Source organism: Oreochromis aureus, linkage group 20 (genome assembly GCF_013358895.1).
Source record: "Oreochromis aureus strain Israel breed Guangdong linkage group 20, ZZ_aureus, whole genome shotgun sequence".
Classification (NCBI taxonomy): Eukaryota; Metazoa; Chordata; class Actinopteri; order Cichliformes; family Cichlidae; genus Oreochromis; species Oreochromis aureus.
In genome coordinates, this window is record NC_052961.1 from 13,260,998 (window position 1) to 13,283,795 (window position 22,798).

Genomic DNA, 22,798 nt, shown 5'->3' on the forward strand with positions numbered 1-22,798 from the left:
TAATAATCATCATCATAATAATAGTATCTTTATGTAGAAGTGGCATACTATGGAGGAGTATTGCTATACAAATATTTACTAATACCTTAATGATGCTTAATAGTTTAACATGATTATAAAGTGTTACCAAAAGTTGGATGGCTAACAATTTTCTCCATCTTAATAAAAACAGAAATCCTCGTTTGCACTGATGGTAATAGAAACTCTAGATGCCCGTGCCACTTTTACTAAATCTTCTATCAAGAACTTTGGGGTTAAGCTTTGACTCAGCTTTCCCTCTGGATGTTCTCATTATAATTTCTGGTTTGCTCTTACTTTTTTTTTTTTTTTTTTACTTACCTTTATTTCATCTCTGGATTTTATTTTTATTTTAAGTCATTGTGCAATTAAGAGAACTTCTTTGGAGGTTGTGAAGTGAACAAAACGTTTGCAGGTTTTTCAGAATGCCCCTGCGAGGCTTCTAACAAAGTCTTCTAAGTACTCACATGTCACATCATTGCTAATTCAGTTTTACTGCCTCTCTATTAATTCAGAGTCCACCTTAAGATTCTCCTTATGAGCTTTAGATCCCTGCATTGACAAACACCAGTGTATTTTTGCGTTCATCCATCCATCCTCAGCAGGTCCCTGAGATCATGTGATCAGGGTCATTTCAGAGGCAGGAGACTGCAAGTTGATTGCACATAGGTGCAATAGTTTTGGTCAGGCAGTGGTCTCCAACCACTGTTTTGTCTAGTGTGACTATAGCTTGAAGGACAACAGTGGTTGAAGACTGTGGGATGAACAACGTGGCAACATGGTGATAAAATGGCACTAATCAGTTTGCGACTGAATGAAGTCAACTTGAGTTACTTGTGTTAACAAAGCTTCCCTGGAGTTTTTCTTTAGACAAATGAAGAAAAAAAAATGTATTATTATATGTGAGAATACAGCAATTAACTGCGATGAGCTGGAGAAATGGCAATATTGTGGTCTACATTCACGGAAACTAACATCAGCCACTTTCAGAGTTCAGCCATAACCTCACAATGACATAGTGGCTGCAGGATGGCGATTTCAGGCAAAATGATAGGCACTAGGCAACGTTGCTCTTCTATATAAGTATAGTCAAATACAACCAGTTGACAACCAACTGAGTCAATGGATGGATGGATGAAAGTTGCCTCCCAGCAGGAAAGCTAGCCAGCAGGCTGTCACAACTACTTGAAATCAGTTGCCAAATGCAAAATCGGTGAAGTCACTGGACAACCAGTTTAACTATTTGCAAGAAGGCTGTTGTCCTATTTTTACTCTAGTGTGACTGAGCCATTACAGACTGTTTACAGGGGCACAACAAAGCACATCCATGGTTGAGCTATTCACGTTAACCACTTGTTGAAGCAGAGAACAGTTCGATGGATAAAAACTACATTCTCGCAAGCTATGGACATTTTGCTCTATAAAATATCAGGAAATGCACAGAAAAAATCAGAATGAACAACCTATTTAAAATTTAGGTTGTGTAAATGTTGTTAAAAGACCCAAAGATACTCAAATTATCATCGACCAATGGTTTAGAAAGAGCAGTAAATCCTCAGAATTCAGCTGCTTGAACAAGTAAATATTTGGTATTTAACCATTTAAGTCATTAGGCTTTGATGTTTCAGCCCCACTTCAGATAAAGCACATCATCACATCTCAAACATCAGTGACATAGTAGCTAACAGACTCACAACCTGCCAAGATTTCACAGGTTATCATAAAATGTGACCTTGAGAACAATTTGGGTGAAGAACTGTTTGGTGATCGCTGTGTGTGACCTTCTCTAAGATCTGACCTGTAGCATAAGAGAAGTAGCGACTGTTGTAAATTATGGACCGACACCATCAGCTGGATGAGCTAAAGAAGCACAAAATTAGTGACACATTGCAAGTTTTCTGTAATGTAAATGTAAAATATTGCAGTGAGGTCTGTCAAGAGCTACTTCTAATATTCCAAAGAGGGGAAGGGTATATGTAGCGACTGAGGCTGGACATAAACACAACGCGGAAACTCCAGCAGTGTGTAACTCTAGCGCTCCCTTACGCCCTCGACTCCACACTGCTCCTGAGTCCTGAACAAGTTGTTGTGCACCAATATCCATCCTTATTCTTCTTGTCACTGCTTTGAGTCACATCTTTTCACACACTCAAATTTGTATACTAAAAAACAACTCATATTTCAGACTACATAACAGCTTCACAGAAAAAGCAAGAGTCTTGGGAATTGGCGCAAATGCTGTCCGCCATCTCGGTGTGTTTTTAAGAAATGCAATTTTAACACAAAATCTGGACTCCGATGTCAGAAATGCATTTCAAAAAATAATCAGAAAATAGTACAGCTTTATTCTGCTTCATTAACTGCCAGGTATTTAGTCAGGAGGGAAAAAAAGGAATATATAAAGTCATAACCATTTCATTTCGCAAATACAGTAACTTGAACAATAACAGTGGAAATTAAGTGCAAATATAAAAAGATGCATCGATATAGTCACCCTGGCTTGTAAGTTCACAGACTGTACCCATTACAAATTAACATACAGCAGACTTTAAATTATATCCAAAGCTTTGTCAATTCTGCCACAAAGAATTACACATTGTACAATCAACCAGTCTTATCACATTTTTGGCAAGGATTTCAGTTGTTCAAAAGTCTACCTCCCAAATCCGCATGGAGACATACAGACTGTGCAACACTACTGAAATATAACTTAAATGATACCGAGTATTAATTCCATTTTAACAGCAGGATCCAGCAGAAACACAAGAATCTCTCTCTCTCACACACACACACACACACACACACACACACACACACACACACACACACACCTCAAAGAGGGGAAAAAGCTCTTCAAAGTAATTATTTCTCAGTGCAAAAAAATGTTCAAAATTCAAAGTATTAAGGTGTTAAAAACGCTGAAAACTTCATTTCATTGATATACAGTAATAATAGTGCTTTATGAATTCTGTAAAATTATTAAGTATCTGTTGCTGACAGTCTTAGTCATAACGACTTTAAAGGATAAGACAGGCCATATTCTGTATTTTTACTGTTGACAAAAAACAGAAGACCAAAACCAGCAGTGGATTTATCCAACTTGCATATTGCAGTCGGGCTCTAGGTGCCAGAGAGCTCCACTGTCATTCTAAAACTACTGAAAATGCATCAGTGACCCACAGTTTCAATCCCCCAGACACTCTCCTGCTACTGTACATAACGTACAGTACACCACTATTTGAACCTTACTTCTCGACTGTAAAACTCAGCCTTTAAAAAAAATAAAAAAAATCAAGCAGGTCCCTGACCTGTTTTGAAGTTTACCGTCTTCTCTAGAATTGCTTTGAACTCACTGCCACAGATGACATGGTTAAATTACTCAGAGTCTAAGACCTCAGTCACACAGGCCTAGAGACCGGTTGGCGACCAGCCTGACCTCTAGGGAAAAAATATATATTACCTGACTGGTTGGTGAACAGTTGCTGACTGTTGCTGTGTGAAATTGGTTGCAAAGAGTGTGGTGGCATCAAAGAACTCCTTGTGATTGCTTCGGGTGCTAGCACACCAGAAACTGAGAAGGTTTGTATCAAAGTAAAAGTTGCATCTTTTTGGTTTGAGCATCAAAAGGTACAACTGTTACTTTAAAGGCGAACGTTCTATATTTTGCGTCGCAAGCCAGCGTCATCCATGCAAACTAGCGACTGCAGCAACCTGCTAGTGACCAAAGCACCCGCACACTAACCTTTGGTGCAGCACTGTACATCTCTCTGCCACCAGCTTCCCTGAGCAACAGCAAGCAACCTCCTGCAACCACTCATCAACTTGCTGCACATTTACCCTTTGGTGACCATTGGTTACCAGAGGGGGAACCACCAGAGGGGGTCTCTAGGTCCCCCCTGTTCACGAAAGTGGGCCTTTCATGAACAATTTCACAGCAACTGCTTGCAACTGGTCAGGCAATACTAATTTTCCCGTAGAAACCACTGGTTGCCAGGCAGTTGCCACTCGGTCTCTAGGCCTGTGTGACTGAGGCGTAACTAATCACACACTTGGGTGATGCTTTGGTCCTTTTTTGGGGATTGGTTTAAAAGTCAAAAATATACAATACGGCGTGTTTATCCTTTAATATCGTCTGATGGCCATGTAGAAATAAGAGTCTAATCCGGTCCCACATTTAACAAATTAATCAATTCATATACCCATCAGCCACAACATTACAACTAACTACATAATACTGTGCAGGTCCTCCTCATTCCACCAAACAGCTCTGACCAACCTCATCCAAGGCATGGACACAGCCTGGTGGTGTCTGACATAAAGAAGTTTGGGTCCCGATGATAGAGAGTTGGGTCCTTCATGGTCTGGGCTCCGTCTGGCATGTTGGATTGGGTTCTGGGGACGTTGGTGTTGATTGGGTCAACACTATGGGTGATTTGTCATTTTTCCTGAGCAGTTTTTGTGGTGTGTTGGGTCACATGTCCTGCTGGGTGATGAAGTACATCAACTACGCATGTACGTGTTCTATAACAATGTTTAGGTAGGTGATATGTGTCAAAATATATGAAAGCCAGGATGTAATGTTTCGCTGCAGAAACTGTAAGATCAGTGCTATTTACTTCAACCTCAAAGTGGTTTTAATGTTGTGGCTGATAGCTGTATAGTCCTTCAAAGTTAACATAACATCAAATATAGTAGAAATAAGGCCTAGAAAGATTTTAAGCCATACTCTGTCCCTATATTACATTTTTTCCATTTAATTTAATATGAACTTTGTCCATCAGTTCATTAATGAGTTCCCCACATTCTGGTCTGAGCTTGTGGGGTTTGATTCCATGTCAATATCCTCGGGTTCCTTCCCATTTGTCTGTTCATCCACACCGTTGTCGGTTTTCATCAGTGACCCGTTTGTTGCAGACATACTCTCCTGCAACGTTTCGTCTGCTTCCTTTTTATGTGGCACTTGATTAAAATCAGTCCTTGGGATTTTTTCCTCCCTTTCTGAAGACAGAGCAGGCGAGTGTTTTGAAGTCTTATGAGGAGTTTGCACTGACGGGCTCGTCTGACCATTGGCTTTACTAGGAACAGCTTTTTCCTCTATCTGCCCACCGGCTAAGCCCCCAGCCAGGCCATTGCTTGGCAGCACCTTGTTATCTTCTCTTTTTTTCTTCAGTGGTTTTTCAGGTTCTACATCCTCTTCTGTTTGCATATTGATGTCTCCATCCTGGTCATTCGAGTTACTGGTTGATTTCAGGTCACTGTCTGCGCAGGACTCGCTTTTCCCTGTCACAGTCTCGTTACTGGGCGAATGTTCCATTTCATTAACATCATCTGAAGAGTCATTTCCATTACCCAAAATTTCATTATTACATTCAGTCTCCACACTTCCATTTTCGATTACCTCAGACTCTGGTTTAGGCTCAGGGGATGCCTCGGATGGTTTGCTTTTGTCCTTAAATGCAGTTTTAACAGTTCCTTTCTGAGCCTTTGCAACAGTGTCCAGTCCATCTTCCTTCTGTTGCAGGGCTGCTTCCCCATCTTTGCCTTTAACCCGTGAAAAGACTTCCTCCTTTCCATCACCATTCCCTATAGCTTCAGGTCTCTTCTCTGCCTTTCTGAATAGCTTCTGAACCTTTCTGGGACACCACACAAACTTATCCTTTGGCTCAAAGTGAAGGTAAGCAAAGCGCACAAGCTCCTGACGTTTATGCTTGTCCAGCACAGCAAACAGAAAGTAGTCGAGCACGCTCCGTTTAACACTGCTCAGAGTCTTTTTGACCAGAGTCTCCTCCAGGAAGAAGCGCACCAGAGGAGCCTGATAGTGCTCAAAGCCCAACTCCCCGAGGCTTTTCAATATGCGAGTTATCCGCAGGTTGTTGTGCATATTCCTGCGAAGGACAAGGCAGTTGAAGCTGTAATCACAAAAACAACTCCTACATATGCAGGAAATTACTGACAAGAGAATAATACTACGTACCGCTCTAGGTTTCCAAAGCGCTCCTTCCAATTTTCTGCACGTTTCACTTCACCCGTCTCTTTGTTAACCAAACGGATTCCATAGAAGCCCAACATGAGTTCATAGGACTCGACTAGTCGCCTTTTGGCATCTTCGTTCTTCTTGAAGGCCTGGTGAGAATTTACAGTGCATTTTAAAAAAAAGAAAAAGGAAAATAGATTTACTGGCTAGAACTGTCGCAAATATGAAATGAAATTGTCAAATTTTCAGTGATGCATCTTATTTGACCTTTTGACCTCTACGGTAACCTTTTATTGGGCGCTCCGAGATGCAGGAAAGCCACAATGCTGCAAAGAGGTTACATCACATATATTTTGTTTCCTTTTTCAACATGCTGTTGAAAGACTCGTAGAACTTGCCTAGTGACATGCATATAGCCACTGCATTTGCTCTTTTTGTTCCCTACAATGTTATATAATTAAATACATTTGGCTGTGGAGACACCCACAGACCTGTACCCAAGTGATAAAACCAATGCATCAACATGCAGCTATACTGTAGACACTGACATTTCTCCATGCTACATTTTTTTAGGTATAGTTACCAACCAAACAGCCAACATTACTATATGTGATGAACTTACTACGGAAAACATAAGAAATTTAATCTGTCAAACAAACTGACTTTGTTTCACAGGTAATGGTCAAACAAAGTGGGTTGGGGGTTGGAACGAGAGGCGGGGTACACTCTGGACAGGTCGCCAGTCTGTCGCAGGGCTAACACAGAGAGACAACTATTTATGCTCACAGTTACACCTATGGTCAATTTAGAATCGCCAGTTAACGTAACCCACTTAACTGCACGTCTTTGGACTGTGGGGAGAAGTCAGAGTACCTGACCAAGACAGTAATTTTAGGAAAACTATAGCAGTCTTTTGCTTGATTTAACCTGGCAGTTCTAGTCCATTTTGTGCTTTGATTCAATAGACTTCATTTCATTCTGACTTTGGACTCGGACAACTCTATGGCATTAACCTTAATTCTTTTTCAGTTGCTTTGTGTTGTGATAGAAAGTCACTATTGACCAACTCTGCTACTGTTTGGTAAGAGCGCTTTCCATTTTACACTTACCTCAATTTCCTTCTTGGTAAGTTCTGAAGCCATGTAATTGACCCCTGGTTCTCGCAGTGGAAACAGCCTTGCAACCGCAGACAGTTCAAGAGAGAAACAACAGAAGACCAATTAACTTCTAATGACATGACACTTTAATTCAGTGGTGCTGACGCCAGCTGTCCCTCAGAACAGTTTATGACCCAAATATAATATCTTCTAGTGCCTTCATCCAATATTTTAAAAGAACATGCATATGCTATAATTTCATAAATTGCCTTGTTCTTAAAAACATTTTTAAACAAAACACCGCTGTGCAAACAAACGTGACATCCTTCAGTGTATTAACATTTCTTTTTTGGCAGTTTACAGTAACAAATGTAAAAACTATTAACGTGCCACGAAAATAAAGGGTATACGTAACAATTCTTTTCCCACTATGAACATCTATCTCTGGTATGCACTATGGATGTGGAAAAGCATTTGCTACTTGACATCTTGTGCACATGTAGAGTGTAGGCTTCTCTCATTTCTCCGTCTCCTCGATCCTCCAGCCTGTGATCTGGAAATCGATCTCAGTACTCCATGCTCAAAAATATCTCAAATCCTAAAATGCGTCAGGAGAACAGAGGCGTATCGATGTAGCTATAATCGAGGTTGTACAGGTGTGTCCTAGCAGTTTTAATACATAAAGTATTTTTATCCCCACCATATAATAAAGGCACACAGCTGGAATATACAGGATTTTGCGAAAGTCTTGAGTCAGCCCTTATTTCTTTATATTTTGCTAGGAAAATATGTGTTATTGATTTACTGAAATGTGCAAACATGCATGGAAAATCAGTATATAAAAAGCAAAAACTGAGTTTTTTGACAGTCAGCATCTGGTGTGACCACCTTTATTCAACACAGCCTAAGTTTTCTTAAACTAACTTTCTTGTAATTTATTTAAGCAGTCTTCAGGAATAGTTCTCCAGGCTACTTTCTTGCCTTTTCAGTTTTCTGTAAAGTTGATCTTGCACTGCTTCAGTGATGTCCAGGCTCTGGGGAGGCCAAAACATGACTGACAGTGTTCCACTATGATTTCTATCCAGGTACGCCTTTAGTGCATTTGCACTGAGTTTGGGGTCATGGTGCCAAATGAAAGCATTGCTTATAAGACTCTTTCCAGATGGTATTTTATGGTGGATCAAAATCTGAGGGTACTTTTCTGCAATCATCCACCTATCAATTTTAAAACGATACCTAACAGCACTGACTAAAAGTCAGCCCCAAACCATGACACAGCCTCCACTGTATTTTGCAGACGGCTGTAGACACTCACCATCGAGTCCATCTCCTGAACTCCTCCATACATATTGACATATTTGAACCTTAAGACCCATTGCCATTGATTTTCAGTGCAGTTCTTGTGTAATTTGGCATACCTCAGCCTTTTCTCCCCAATTCCCTTTCACTGAGGCCATTTCTGATAAGGTTTCAGTGAACAACAGACTGACCAACCAAAGCACCAGATACATCTCCTGCGTCAGGTCTTTTCTAGATTTGTGTCATATTTTGTAAAGGCATACTTTTATGATATAGTTCATCTCCTAGTGTATCCTTCACTTGTCCAGTTTCTTTAAAAAAAAAAAAAAAATATATATATATATATATATATATATATGTACACACACACTGCACACTATGTGAAGATATGCCAGTCTTCTGGCTAATAGCTCTCTTTGTTCGTTGCTTTCGAATTGTTATTTTTGGCTTTTTCCCTAGATTCAACAAAAGAAATAGGAAAAAAATCTGTTTTTGTGAGAGGCTGTGAGGACCAAAGTGCTTACAGATACAATTCAAAATTGGTTCTTTGCTAAGTTGTCTGCTATGTGTAGACAGCACTAGATCATCCCTTGAAGTAGGTGCTTTTTTAGGCTTAACAAATAGACTGATTCTTATATTATTTCTACTCTACCGGAGCACTCAGAGTGCTTTATACAAAATGTCTCATCTGCACAAACACTTTTTCTATGCTTAAGTGCTTTTTATCTAACATTCAAACTCTGATAGATGCTAGGAGATTAGTATCCAGCCCAAGGATATTTGCCATGCAGACTGGAGCACCCAGGCATCAAACTACCAGCCTTCTCATTAGTAGATGTCCTGCTCTAACTATGTCTCCTTAAAAGCAAAATATAAAGAAATGACAGGTGACTTAGGACTTTTGCACAGCACAGATTGAAGGACGCTACAAACAACTAGTCCAATCAATATTCATGACTAGTGTTAGTTACTTAAATACAGTCAACTGTGTAACCAGCTTTAGTGAAAATTACAAAAAAAAAGACAGTTACATCTGACATCGTAAAATAAAGCAGAAGTTGGGCAATAACAGAAAATAATGCAAGTGTGGCTCACGTCCCATTTAATCAACCCGACTGAGAATTAAGAATGTCTCTTCCTGTTTGCCAGGAGGGGAAGCAAGGAATGAAGGAAGTACAAAATGAGAAACGAGTGAATGTGTTTGTGTGTATGCGTAACAGGCTTCAGACTACAAGCTCAGCAAGATGGCAAAAGTAAGCTATGGTCAGTTCTGTTGCTGTAAGGCTGGATATGGCTAAAGTACAAAGTTCAAAGTGTCAAACAGTACATACCACTGGATGTACGAGTGAACTCTCTCCAGCCGTTTGTAGTCATTTTTCCATTCTTTAAGAAATGATTCAATGTAGATATCTGCGACAAATGAGACAAAATATTGGTATCATCACCATAAGCACGACTTTAACACAAACAGCAAATATTATATTATGCAAACATGAGTATTTTACCATCAGGAGCAGAGGGAAACTTATTGAGATAAAACTGCAGATTGTTCATTTTGTCCTCTGAGCACTCCTCGTCTACAAGATTCTGTCCAAACAGAAAAAAGGAGACTTTAACATCTTTCAGCTATGAGCACGATTTTTTTTTTTTTTTTTTTTTTTAAGTGATGAGCTGAGGTGTAACTTACGGGATACCCTCTCCTGTAGTTTTGCATGTCCTTTGCTGCCCTCATGTTTCTGGGCGTGTGGTGCCACTGCAAATATTAAGCATATGTATTAAAATCAATTGATATGCATCAGGCGTCTCACATAAATTAAATGCAGGCCTTGCATTGTATTGCATTAAAAGTATAACCAACCTGAACTGATATACTACAAATCAAGGGGTCATTAATAATTGTGTCACGACCTGTGCGGTTCCTGATAACGTCATACGAGTTGCCATATAAGGTCGGGTTAATCAAAATCCCACTGTTGCAATGAATTAAGTCTAGATGTTAATTAATTCCCCATCCATTCTAACTATGATTCACAGACTACTGCTAACTGTGAACAGGCCAGAGTAAACATTTACGACGATTTTCAACTAAAAAGTAAACTAGCAGCGAGCTAGGCTAGTTAGCAAAGTCGCAGCAGTGATGCGTAAAGCTAACGTTAGCTTTCCACAACAGGCAACAGAAAACGTAGCATTGGATGTAAAAGAAACGAGCTACACTAAGATACACTAGGGTTTTTTGTCCTTTGTCCTCTGGCTGAGTAAAAATAAAAGCACGTACTAAAGCCCAGCTCGATTTGTTTTTGTCTTGATTTGACCGACGGGTTTGGCTCTCTCCGGCCGGGTCGTCTCCATCACTCTCTGTGTCCCAGGTGGAGTCGTACTCACAAACACAATCGTCCTCCATGCTTTAATAAAAAAAGATATGCGACTAGCTAAGGCTAAATTGTCGAATAACCTGGTTTATCGTTGCAACCGTTGCTGAATGAAGCTACACTTGCATGTTCAGGTTAGACGAGGACGGCCCTGACCATCCGTCTTTCAGGTCTACCATCATCAGATAGCGGCTTCGCTGGCGGGTGCAGTGCTGGTGCTGCCTTCAGGAGCTTCACTTAAAAATCAACTATGTGACTTAACTACGTTTACTAGCACTTTAATCCACCTATATTTTATATTTATTAATTCTGGAAGCTATGTATTGCTAAACCCCTCTCTTAGTAATTGTTATCATATAAATCTAACTCCATTTTGGTGTTATTTGCAATCGTTTGGGTTTTTAAATATACTCATTAGCAACTCGCTTTTCCGATACACCCCGAAGGCATCAGCTTACTGAGCTGGTTGGCGGTGTTAAAACCCGCAAACCAGCTGAGTCAGACAGCATATAAATGCAGAAAAAACTTTCACTTTACTGTTATATAATAACAAAGCAACAGGGCAGGTACGAGAGATGAGGACTGATTAACGCATTAATGAAAAAGAAAAAACAGCTCTACATAAAGAAAAACGATATAAAAATAGGAAAACTAACCAGACCAATAAACCTTAAATGTGTCTAACTAATTGTCTCATTTAATTTGTAGATTACATATGAATTGAATGCCCCTCCTGTCTGGTAGCTGAATGTCTCAGATATTAAAGGAAGGTCAAAAATCCAGCAATGCACATGGTGATCTGGTAACTTTTATAAATGTGAAGGTTTGTTTAAAATGAGCAGTTATTTGCAATCTTGATTATTATATATATTTTTGAGAAATAGCAACAAAACAGTCCGTCTTTCAATTTCCTACTCACTCACAAAGCCATCTACTTCTGGGTCAAGAGGGAGTTATTCTGTCTATAATGATGCACACTATTCCTGTTGTCACTGGGCCAGGGGGGCAGTCTATCACACAACAAGCCAGACAACCACACGCACTCACACAGCAGTCCAGTCAATTTAGAGCCACCAATTAACATAACAGCAAGCATGTCTTTGGACTGTAGGAGGAAACCCTTGCAGGCATGAGAACGCCACACAAAATTCCCTCAGCAAACCAGGAAGTTTGAAAACTGGGAACCTTCTTATGGTGAGATGATATCATTTACTACTATTACTATTTGTCTGACTAAGAGCCTAAAATCCCAAGTTAATCTTTTACTAGTTATTAAACAGTACAACTTTGTTTGGTATTTCAGCTTAAAAAAATTACATTATCAATTAGTTCATGACATTTTCTGTCTACTAACTAGTTATTTAATTGATGCCAGAAAATGCACACTGACAAGTTATATGATTGTGTATTTTCTTTCGTGCAATATCTTCAGCATAACGGTCTAATAACTTGCATTTAGGTTTCATACAATAAGAACCTGCAGCATAAACAAGGATTAAGAGGTGATAACCTATAATTGGACCATTATATCATTTTTTGACAGTAATTGGACAGAGTTATTTATACGAGACGCCAGTATTTCAGCATTAGAAGGTATAAATAGAATCATGTGTTATCGCAGGGGATTCAGTGTTGAATAGCCGCTGGTGTGGGTTACTATTTTTGGTCTCAGTTACTGTGGAAACCAGAGGGCTCTGCAGGCATCCAGTATTTGCTGTTGCTATTTAGTACCTCTGCCTCATAAAACAGATTCTCTGTCGCCTTTCCCCCCCCAGCGAGTTCAGTACAGATGGGAAGATCTACACAGAGATTAGAAAAAGCATGTAAGCCCATCTAGCTGTGTTTGTCAGAGATTTGATATTAATCTAACACCTAACCCTTTCCACCCCTTCTGACTATGAGCTTCCAGCAACAGGCTGGTGGTTGGAATTAAGGATCATCTGCAACAGAACAAGAAGACACCTGGACTGGTTGAACATTTGTGGCTACTTCTGCAAAAAGCACCATATATTTAAGCCAATTTTAAACTAATTTACTTAACTAGAAATGATCAAAAAAGAAAAAAACAAAAAAAAATAAATTCAATAAATCTGTTGCACTGCCATCCAGAAACATAAAGGCATGCATGCAAGACTTTCTTTTCACAGTAAGTACACAGATTTTCTTGGGCACAGCACTTTAACCAGTAGTATACATGGTATATATGGTCATATTTCCATTTGTGATCCCTCTGCAAGTTCTTCTTTTTTTGTGTTGCAATACTCCTGTTTGGTAATTTTAGGTAGTAATTCAGGTGCTTAGCAGCTGGAGGTACATAATTAGTCCTGACATGTCTGTTTTTCAGCAAGATTATGCAAAATGAAGCTGAAATTCATGAAACCTGGTGGAAAGTAGAGTGGAGCAAAGAGTTTGCACAGAAACTGTTTTAGCTAATTTGATCCCTTTTTGCTCCACAGGATCCAACACGTCCAACATAAGCAGGCACACAGCTCATGGCCTGGCTGCCAGACTACACTGACATTTATGTGTTTCTCTTGTTCCCTGGCTCATAGTTTGTTTACCAGCTGCTATTTAATGATCTTACATCTTAAAGCATAGGACAAATGCACACAGTCACTTCTGAAAACCCATCTGAAAACCTACTAATAAGGACCTAGTGGCTCTATGACGTTTGTGTGGTTGGTTTACAGCAATTAAAGTTTCAAATGGGCACAATCATGGTGTATGTATTTATTTTAATTGCCAGTTGTTGACTTTACTATGGTTAGCCAGGCATTATAAGTCTTACAATGAGGAGAAGATAATGTGCCTTATGGACAAGTTGATATCATTAATACACAGCTGTTTCTGTTTCCTTTCTTTCCTCATACAAATAATGTAAATGTTGAAAAATGTGTGCCTTTATGCACACACCCTGTATCTCTGATAAAAACCCAGTCCCAGCATTTTAAAATGTAGTATTTAATTTAGTTATGCCATCTGAATATAATTATATTTAACATTTAAATACTCATTTATGCACTATATTCTACACATGTTAATGGAGCACTGAAAGATTAAGTTTGAGTGCATTAACTTCTTTAATAATGACCTCGCTGTTATAATAATTCTGACATTAAATGTGGTCACCAAATGATGTGCTGACTTTGTGCATTAAAAAATGTATCGACTGCATATTATCAGAATAAATCAAAATCCTAATTATGTGCAAAATATGCTTTCACTGGCCATTTAAGAACTCTGTGCTTCAAGTGTCAAAGGGCACACTTTATAAAGTGTCCATCAAGACTAATACAAATGCTTGAGGAATTTTAGGTTTTCACAAAGGAAATGAAGATTTAGCTCAACCTTTATTGAACATCTTTAGTTCTCGGTGCACCTCTGTGGAAAAAGAGAATCCATATCTCCCTCAGCTGTTTAACAGTGAAAGCCTTGCAGAGGTATTACCATGAGTCATATATATATATATTTTTTTCAGTCTCATCATATCTGGGTGCTTTTATTTCAGGGAACCGGGAAAATGGGAATCAATAGTATGCATTTAGACCTGCGGTACAGCATTCACAAAAATGGTTTAACTGCTGATAAAGCACACGCAGGAAAGAAAAGAGTTATTCATTTTAAGCGAAGAGTAAGAACAAGAAAAAAAGAGAGCTGCCAAAAAAAGATCAACTCTCATATCAGACAGGAGTCACAGACTGAAGGACGAACATTCAGAGTATTTCTTCAAAACTATTCTTGGAGAGCTGCATAGACTGTGACTTCATGTGTAATTTCCCTTTGGAATTAATTAAGTAAGAGAACTGATGAAATCAGGTATGATCAAATAGTCTGTTTTATGCATTTAACCCTAGGTCTCCCTTGTGTACAGCACAAAGAGGACAGGCCTGTGTGTCTGTTACACCCCAGCAGTTGTTATAACTGTAAATTAGAGACATATCCAGGGGGATAATCCTTACTATTGCCTTCTTACCTGCTGTGTTCCTCTCTTGAGATAAAGGTCAAATATTTTTAATGCTGGTCTTGTGTCACTTTGTGGAGTGCAAGTATTTTTAGGAGATTCAGCTTACCTCCAGGAAGAAAGCAGCTCACGTAACATTTTGTAAATATGTGTGCAGAGTACCCTGAATAAAAGCTCATATTTTGATTGTTATCCTGTGATAAAATTCTTTCAGTTAAGTTTTCAGCAAGTGCTGAAGAATTTAATTTCAGATCACTCTGCAGATCATTTCCATACCAGGTCTGCATGTGTCTGTTTTGGCCCTGCTATTGCAATAAAAACTTTAATATAGACTTACACTTTAATATATATATAAATAGATCAACACACTGTTTTATTCTTGCAGTGTATTTTCTTTATTGATAAAGACAGTGTGTTATACTGTGCTGACACTGATTTAACTGATGTGACTTCTGCTCACATACAGAATTTATATAAGAAGGTTATGTCCGCATTTTTTCTCTTTTAAGGATCATAATTTAAATATTTAATAAGACAAAAAGAAATAGGAGTATGACACATCAGGGCTGTCAAGCAATCGGATTTAGATTTTTTGAATTTCTTATCTGCCGTCCTAAATCTCCAAGCCATAGAAACCCACAGCTGTCCGTGTCTTTGTGTCTAGCTGCTTCTTGCATCACACGTATTGTCCCTAGATAATTTTCTTTCTTCTGTCCTTGAAATAAAACGGCTCGCAGCCTGTTAAACAAAAAGACCCTAAAAGTTTTTTTCTTTTTCTTTCTTTGTAGAGGAGATTAATTTTTACTCTCCTCCAGGATTTTGACAGATTTGCATTTTTGTTGTTGTAGAGCTGACAGATGGGTTTTATTTAGTGGAAAAAAATGGGCCTTCAGGCATGAGGTCCTCTTTTCACTCCATGCCATGTGCATCTTTAACAAGGTTTTGTAAAATCTGCATAGACTTACCAATTACCACATGCACTGTGGGTGTAACTGATTTTGTGAGATAAAAAAAAAACAAAAACAAAACAAAAAAACAGCAAATGCTGTATGTGGACAGTGCACAGCTCTGCATAGCATAGCTGTTTATGTTCACATTTTTCTTCACAAATAACTTAGCCTTATAAACTTACCAGCTGTCAGTGGCAGCTGTCAGAAAGTTAATATTAATGTAATGAATATGGACACAAACACAGTATAAGCCGGCCCTTGAACATGTACTACTTGACTTCAAGTTTTCATTGTGATGTGTCATACTGTAGTATCATAAATATTAGATTGAAAAAAGCAAAACGCAAGCACTGTTTAGGGAACAAAGGAAAACACTGCCTCTAATGCATCCTGCTGAATGTGTATAAATATGACCTCACCATAGTCTACTTAATATTTTCCTGACATATTAATTTGTAGGTCTGCGGGGTTATAATAAAATACACCTAAGAGAAAACAGATAACAGGTATAACTCGATTAATGAAGCTTCTGTTTAAGTCTAAACACTTATCCTTCAACTCTGTGGGGATTGATGGGCCTTCTCGCTTTGTTCCAGGTCCTTGGGCTTTGAAAAAGATGTGAATACAAGCTGTCTGGATTGATGGGTGGCTGTTGGGGCTTTGTGTTCCTCTCTTATCAGCTGAGATGTAATTGATTTATGGAGCGCTGGTTTGAATCAAAACAGGGATGTAAGTGCGCTGATTTTGCCACAAAAACAGGACCACGGAGAGCAGGTTGCTCTGTTTGACAGGAACAAAAGCACACACAATAATCCACCTGCTGCTGCCCTGTACTGACATACAGAGGATGCTCCTATCGAGTTCTTCTTGCTTAACTTAAAAAAAGGTCTAAATAATGATAATTTATGTTGTGATGCAGTGACAACGTTATTAACGAAACCGGCTAGGATCATTACTCTTAACTTATTAGTGTCAACCTCACTGATAGTCCAAGTCTGTGCCACTGGTACAAGTAACCATAGCAACCAGCATCACCTACAGTAAAATTTCTAGAAGCGTCTACAGTAGCAGTGCTTTTTTTTCTCTTTAGCCACTGCACATGAACGCAAGAGCTCTCTCACATGCAGAGGCACACATTCAGGCATCCGAGCGTTTAAGTAATGCTCTAAGGAAACTGATTTTAAAAAAAAGCAATTAAGATTGTATTTCTCAGAATTTTTATTTCCTAATGTTTGTATTTTTGACCACATTGTAATTTGGGATAAACTATGTGTATAGATTTACTTTATTCCTTCAGTCTTATTTAATTTTTACAGTTAATTTGATTCCTTAATTTTTTTGTTGTTGATATCTTTATTACTTCATTTTCCCCGCTATTTTATTATTGATCTATTTTATAGAACAAATCCAATACACCAGATTTCTAAACACTGTCTAACCTGATATTTTATTTGTTTCCATGTCTTTAGCTCATGAGGACCTTTACGTGTTTAATTTTTATTATTTAAAGCTTAAATTAGGCTTTCATTTTAATGTTTGTACATCTGAAGGGATTTTAATTAACTTTCGCTTAACCTGGGGATTACTTACTTCAGGACCAGATGTTAGAACTTTGAGCTTTTTGAATAACTTTCTAATGGTTATGTTGTTCCCCAGATTCGGTGTCTGCAAAGATTTTCAGTCATATTAAACGCACCAGAACCTTTCCCCTGCTTCACAGCCTCTTAAGCCTCCACTTAGTATGTGCAGTCACAGTGCCAGGTCAAATGTGAAATCCCACTGGTTGCTGTCCATGGTGCTGAACAAACCTCTTCATATTAAATTGGCATATAAATTGCTGCACAGTTATGTGACATAACTGAACATCCGCGAAAAATATTACGTTGTATTTTGTGCTATGCCTTATATAGTTATATGTTAGCCTATATTACACAAACATTTTCTTCTTCTTCTTCTTCTTTTTTATTGGTGATTGTTTTGCGCATGCGAAAAGGCAAGCTGAGGCCACTAGAACAGATAACCGCGCAGAGAGCCGATAGCTCTCGGTATGCATAGGAGAATATGCGCGTTTTAAAAACGAAGAAGACATCTGAACCATAACACAGTGAAGATTTAAAGGCGTTATTTTCCCACCCGCCCCTCGTGACATTACGTTTCACGCAACAGGCTGCAAGACCAATGTGGAGTCTAAGCTGAAGAACAGTACCACCTGTAACACCGTACCCGTGCTTCCGACTTTCGTGCCGATGCCGAGAATGAAGAAGCAAAACGTCCGGACCTTGTCGCTCATCCTCTGCATGTTCTCCTACTTGCTGGTGGGCGCCGCGGTGTTTGACGCGCTGGAGTCCGAGTCGGAGAGCTCCCGCCGGCGCATCTTGGAGCAGAAGCGCAACGAAATGAAGAAGAAGTACCGCTTCTCCGAGGACGACTACCGCGAAATCGAGAGAGTAGTGCTGCAAGCTGAGCCCCATCGCGCCGGGAGACAGTGGAAATTTGCTGGCTCTTTTTACTTTGCCATAACAGTAATCACTACCATTGGTAAGTTATTGTAAGGCTTCTTCTATTTTTTATGTTATGTTTTTGGAAATGACCGATGATGTGTCACTTTGCTTGCTTCGTAATTCACAGCACAACATTATTTTTTCTGCAAGAATGCAATATTTGAAGTTTGGTTTTAATGACGTGTTGATTAAAAATAGACAGTTGCTCCATGTTTTACCAACCAAGCATTGCTTCATGATGCGTCATAGTGTCATTACATTTTCCATCTCTTTGCATTAAGGTTATGGACATGCAGCCCCTGGAACAGATGCTGGGAAGATCTTCTGCATGTTCTATGCTGTACTTGGCATTCCTCTCACTTTGGTTATGTTCCAGAGCCTGGGAGAGAGGATGAACACATTTGTCCGCTATCTCTTACATAAGGTGAAACAATGCCTGGGCTTTCGACGCACTGAGGTGTCCATGGAGAACATGGTCCTGGTGGGCTTTTTGTCCTGCATTGGAACACTGTGTGTGGGCGCCGCAGCCTTTTCCCACTTTGAGGGATGGAGCTTCTTCCATGCTTACTACTACTGCTTCATCACACTCACCACAATTGGCTTTGGTGACTTTGTGGCTTTGCAGAAAAAAGAGGACCTCCAGGAGAAAACGCCCTATGTCGCTTTCAGCTTTATGTACATTCTGGTGGGGTTAACTGTTATCGGAGCATTTCTTAACTTAGTGGTGCTCCGTTTCCTCACCATGAATACTGAGGATGAGCGACGGGATGCACAAGAAAGGGCTTCAATGAAGAGGGACAGAGGCCTTTTGGATGGGACCCTGAGCCTTGGTGTTTTAGGGGAACAAAGCAGAGATAGCCACAGTGAGAGGAACAGGAGCAACATGGTGCACAGCCATAGTACACTCTTCCTCCCGATGGAGGAAGGAACCAGTCGCACCAACCTCATCTCTTCCCCGGTGGATCAGGAAAGACGAAAAAGCCCCTGCAGGCACAGGTTGCATTTCCAGATAAAGGCAGGCAGACGCAGACAGGAGTCGAGCCTCAGCTCCCTCTGTTCCTGCGTGTGCTATCGCTTAGAGATTTGCGATAGCCCTCTTATGTCCCACAGTGAACATCATGGCTGCCACGTTAATTCTGTTTATTACAACTCAGTTTCCTACAGGATTCAGGGCTGTTCACCAAGTTCCAGGGACAACACTGGACTAACTTCGCCAGGAAGCAGGATCTCACCTGGCCATAGTTTCCGGGAGTTCCCTCATTTACGAAGAAAGTCAGTATAAGGAGCATTATTGTGAGGGAAAAGTGTTTGCACAAACTGTAAACAGTATTTTCAGAGACACTGTATTTTGTGTTACTTCTCCTTTGTGCATGAAGACAAAGGTTCTGTTTAGTAAATAAGTTGTCTGTTGTGGCTATTGAAAATAATTTTATTTCTAAAGCGAGAAGGGTTTGTTTCTTCCTTTCTTTACGTTGACTGTTTTTTTTTCTGTTGGTGATTCTGCTGTTTTGCTTGCATGTAAGGCACAGTGCAGTGCATGCTAAAGAGAATGTATAGCACAAAAGGTGACTGCACGAGTGCCATGTAAAGATGTAAAAAGTCAGCCTTTTTAATCTACACTTTTAATCAAAAGTATTTTGGCTATGAGGGTTATGACTGTGTAACTGTTTGGTAAAGATATGTGAACAATCCTCAGTGGAATTTGCTTCTGGTTTGGAGAAAATGTAATTTTTCATGCCATAGATGAAAGATGTCATTATATATATATATATTTTTAAAAAAGCCTTAAAGAACTTTGACCAAGCACATGACAAATGTGGCTTTTTACTCAGCGAGCATTGCAGGTGTGAAGTGGGATGCACTGCTGCACTCTGATATAAAGAGATTACGCTTGTTAGAGGACTAATTTGAATGTAGCACACAACAGAAACGTATATGTAGCAGGGTTTTAGTGAAACTGGAAAACTAATTTTTTTTTTTAGCAAAGGAAGTGCTGTTTCTTTGTAGACTTGGTTTGTATTCAATGTGAATGTCTGTTTTATTGTTTTATTAAACCAAAGAAAAGGGCCATTAAATGAGTGGCTGTTTTTTTCTTTTCTTTTTTCAAGCTTATTGTTCATCGAACAAAATTGCTCCTCTTTGTATGCAGTTATTTTCATTCACTTGTCTTCCACTGATCAGTTTTTAATCTACTGGAACATCTCAATATGTGGTAAGAAGAAAAGAAAAAAAGAAGCAGGACTTAAAAGTTTTCTCTTTGTTGACTTCCCTTTATCTGCTGGAACACATCTGAGCAACGGCATATAAAAGGTGCCATAATGAAGTTTATAATCCTACTTACTGTGGTGATACTTCATCATTTGTTAAGGTGGCATAGAGTTTATATAGAGAAAAAAAACTACCTAGTCCACTGGCTTATTTATTTTGGTCAGTAGACAAGAATAAAATTAGATACATTTAGTTGAAATATCAAGATTTTTTTAGTTCTCTGTGTTATGTCTGCTTCAATATATCAAGTGCACGCTTTACAATCAATTACAGCTGTTAACGGACTGGTATCATAAATATTTTTCTTAATCTGTATCCAGTTTAACTGTACCTTCACCATTTGTTTGTTCTGCAAGTCATGAAACAGTTGCCCAGTTGTGTTAAAAATGTGAAGATATTTCACAATATCATCCATCCATCGAAGCTGCCATAGGGTGTGAGGCAGTGTTCACCCTGCACAGGTCGGCTGTCTGTCCAAGGTGGACAAACTACCGACTGCAGACTGCTGACAAATGGAAATCTATGGCCAATTTAGCCAACATGAGGCGACAGTGCAATTCAACAGCATACTGTGGTGGAATTTAACAAAAGTAAGCCTATATTCATGCATTGTAACTTACTTGATCCAGTTACTGCAATTACACTGAGCCACTGAAATTCTGATTCAGTGAATGCATTTTACACATTGTTTACTTTGTGTACTGCATAGATTTTACATTACATTACATTACATTAGAAAATTAAGATGTATTATTAAACTGCACTGTTCTGCTGTTAGATAATAAACTACCTAATAAATAGAAATATATTAAAAAAACAAACAAAACAAAAATAGTTCCTGAATGCTCTCTTCATCATGTCATCGTGTGTGACACACACACACACACACACACACACACACACACACACACACACACACACACACACTTACATATACACTGTAAAAAATTTTAAATTACATACATATTATATTAAAACACCACCCCCAAAAGCAAGTTAATAACTACCTGTGGACTTAAATACATTTGAACTATTCATATTTTCTTCCCTTGAGACTATTGCATTAAATCCAGCCCAGGAGCCCTTTTATGTTATTTATACTTCTAACTCTCCCGAGTACCCCTGTCTATTTGAGATATGGAGTAAATCAAAAGTGGCAATAAACAACAAAAAGAATAAATAAAACTCCATTCTCGAGTGGAGCGCCCAATACTTCAAGCCATTAAACACTACGTCTTCTCCATTGTCATGAGATAAAATCACATTATGTGTCGTAATGTCTGCACATTGCCTCCATTTGCTATTTTTAAAACCTGTTTTTGGTTTGGAATGGGGAACCAGAAGTCATAAAGTCTTTACATAAGTGTCCCCGAGCTTACATTTCAAGCCATCTGTTGGTCTGCTGGAACAGAAAGCTACTTTACATATAAATGTAAAACTGATTGGGCAATAGAATCTGAAATGGTGATTGGTTATGAAATGCCATCTGCTCCTGCTGCTTGTGAATGCACACAGTGGCATTTACGCTCTCTTTCTTATATTGTCACATCACTAAATCTCATCCTTTCTTCACTGAGTACAACAAGCCCAATCACACAATTTGTTTGTCTCATACTTTAAATTATGAAGTATTTTGATCTTTCTGTATGGCAGAGAAAGTAGAGAGGAAATCTGCTACAATACCTTTGACAAGGGGGCCCTCTAAAGGTGGTAACAGTTTTTGGAGCTATTTGAAGGAAGTAAAGTCATAAAAAACATTTAGCCACTGGGGGGCAGTGTATGTCTTTTAAAAGGCAGTGAACCCCCTGATGTTTTCATCTGTTAAAGTGTAGCTTGAGTAAACTCAGATATACTGAACAGGATCATGAGCTCCAAAAAAACCCCATGACACTTACAGACATGTCATTTTTTTTGGTCATTTTTATGGAAATTGTGTTTTTATCTGATATCTATACGGTTGAACTATATAAATCAAGAGTCTAGCAATCTAAAACCTTAAGTGTGTTTGGGTTTGCACTATCAAAGACATTAAAAAATGCAGCACAAGCAGCTTGTTAGTCAGTACACCGACATCAGGAATCACACCTCCTACTGTTACCCCCTAGAGCTCGACAATCTGTACAGCAAATGACAGAGTTTATAATTTGACCCCCAATTCGGTTGAGGAAAAAATCATGGAAACCCAAAGGATTCCCAGGAGAGTTCCAGGAGGAAAGAATCGGAAGGAATCTTAGGAAGAAAATGGGGAAAGAGGAGGGATCTTCAGACATGCAGCAGAGGTCACATGAACAGCATTTATTAATAGTATACACGGAATACAAGATGACAGTATTATAGATGAATTGTGAAGCTATGGAAAAT

At 39.0% G+C, this 22,798-nt stretch overlaps 2 protein-coding genes across 2 annotated transcripts; one reads left to right on the forward strand and one right to left on the reverse strand.

The window, feature by feature from the left end:
* Positions 1 to 2,340: 2,340 nt before the first annotated feature.
* On the reverse strand, positions 2,341 to 10,953 carry ogfr (opioid growth factor receptor). Its single transcript, XM_039603856.1, has 7 exons — positions 10,664 to 10,953; positions 10,076 to 10,141; positions 9,894 to 9,975; positions 9,720 to 9,798; positions 7,102 to 7,168; positions 5,993 to 6,141; positions 2,341 to 5,903 (listed from the first exon to the last, which is right to left on the reverse strand). Exons 1-7 carry the CDS (start codon positions 10,787 to 10,789, stop codon positions 4,796 to 4,798), a joined length of 1,677 nt encoding a protein of 558 aa, XP_039459790.1. The 5' UTR covers positions 10,790 to 10,953; the 3' UTR covers positions 2,341 to 4,795.
* A 6,753-nt stretch (positions 10,954 to 17,706) lies between these two features.
* Positions 17,707 to 20,232, forward strand: LOC116328641 (potassium channel subfamily K member 15-like). The gene is made up of 2 exons (XM_031750472.2): positions 17,707 to 18,206; positions 18,451 to 20,232. The coding sequence occupies exons 1-2, from the start codon at positions 17,915 to 17,917 to the stop codon at positions 19,449 to 19,451; spliced, it is 1,293 nt and encodes a 430-aa protein (XP_031606332.2). The 5' UTR covers positions 17,707 to 17,914; the 3' UTR covers positions 19,452 to 20,232.
* The last annotated feature ends 2,566 nt before the right edge of the window (positions 20,233 to 22,798 follow it).

Coding starts and splice junctions, on each gene's coding strand:
- ogfr (XM_039603856.1), bottom strand. CDS start 10,789: ATGGAGGACGATTGTGTTTGTGAGTACGACTCCACCTGGGACACAGAG. Junction 10,142..10,663: donor ACAAATCGAGCTGGGCTTTA/GTACGTGCTTTT, acceptor TAATATTTGCAG/TGGCACCACACGCCCAGAAA. Junction 5,904..5,992: donor CGCTTTGGAAACCTAGAGCG/GTACGTAGTATT, acceptor TGTCCTTCGCAG/GAATATGCACAACAACCTGC.
- LOC116328641 (XM_031750472.2), top strand. CDS start 17,915: ATGCCGAGAATGAAGAAGCAAAACGTCCGGACCTTGTCGCTCATCCTC. Junction 18,207..18,450: donor AACAGTAATCACTACCATTG/GTAAGTTATTGT, acceptor CTTTGCATTAAG/GTTATGGACATGCAGCCCCT.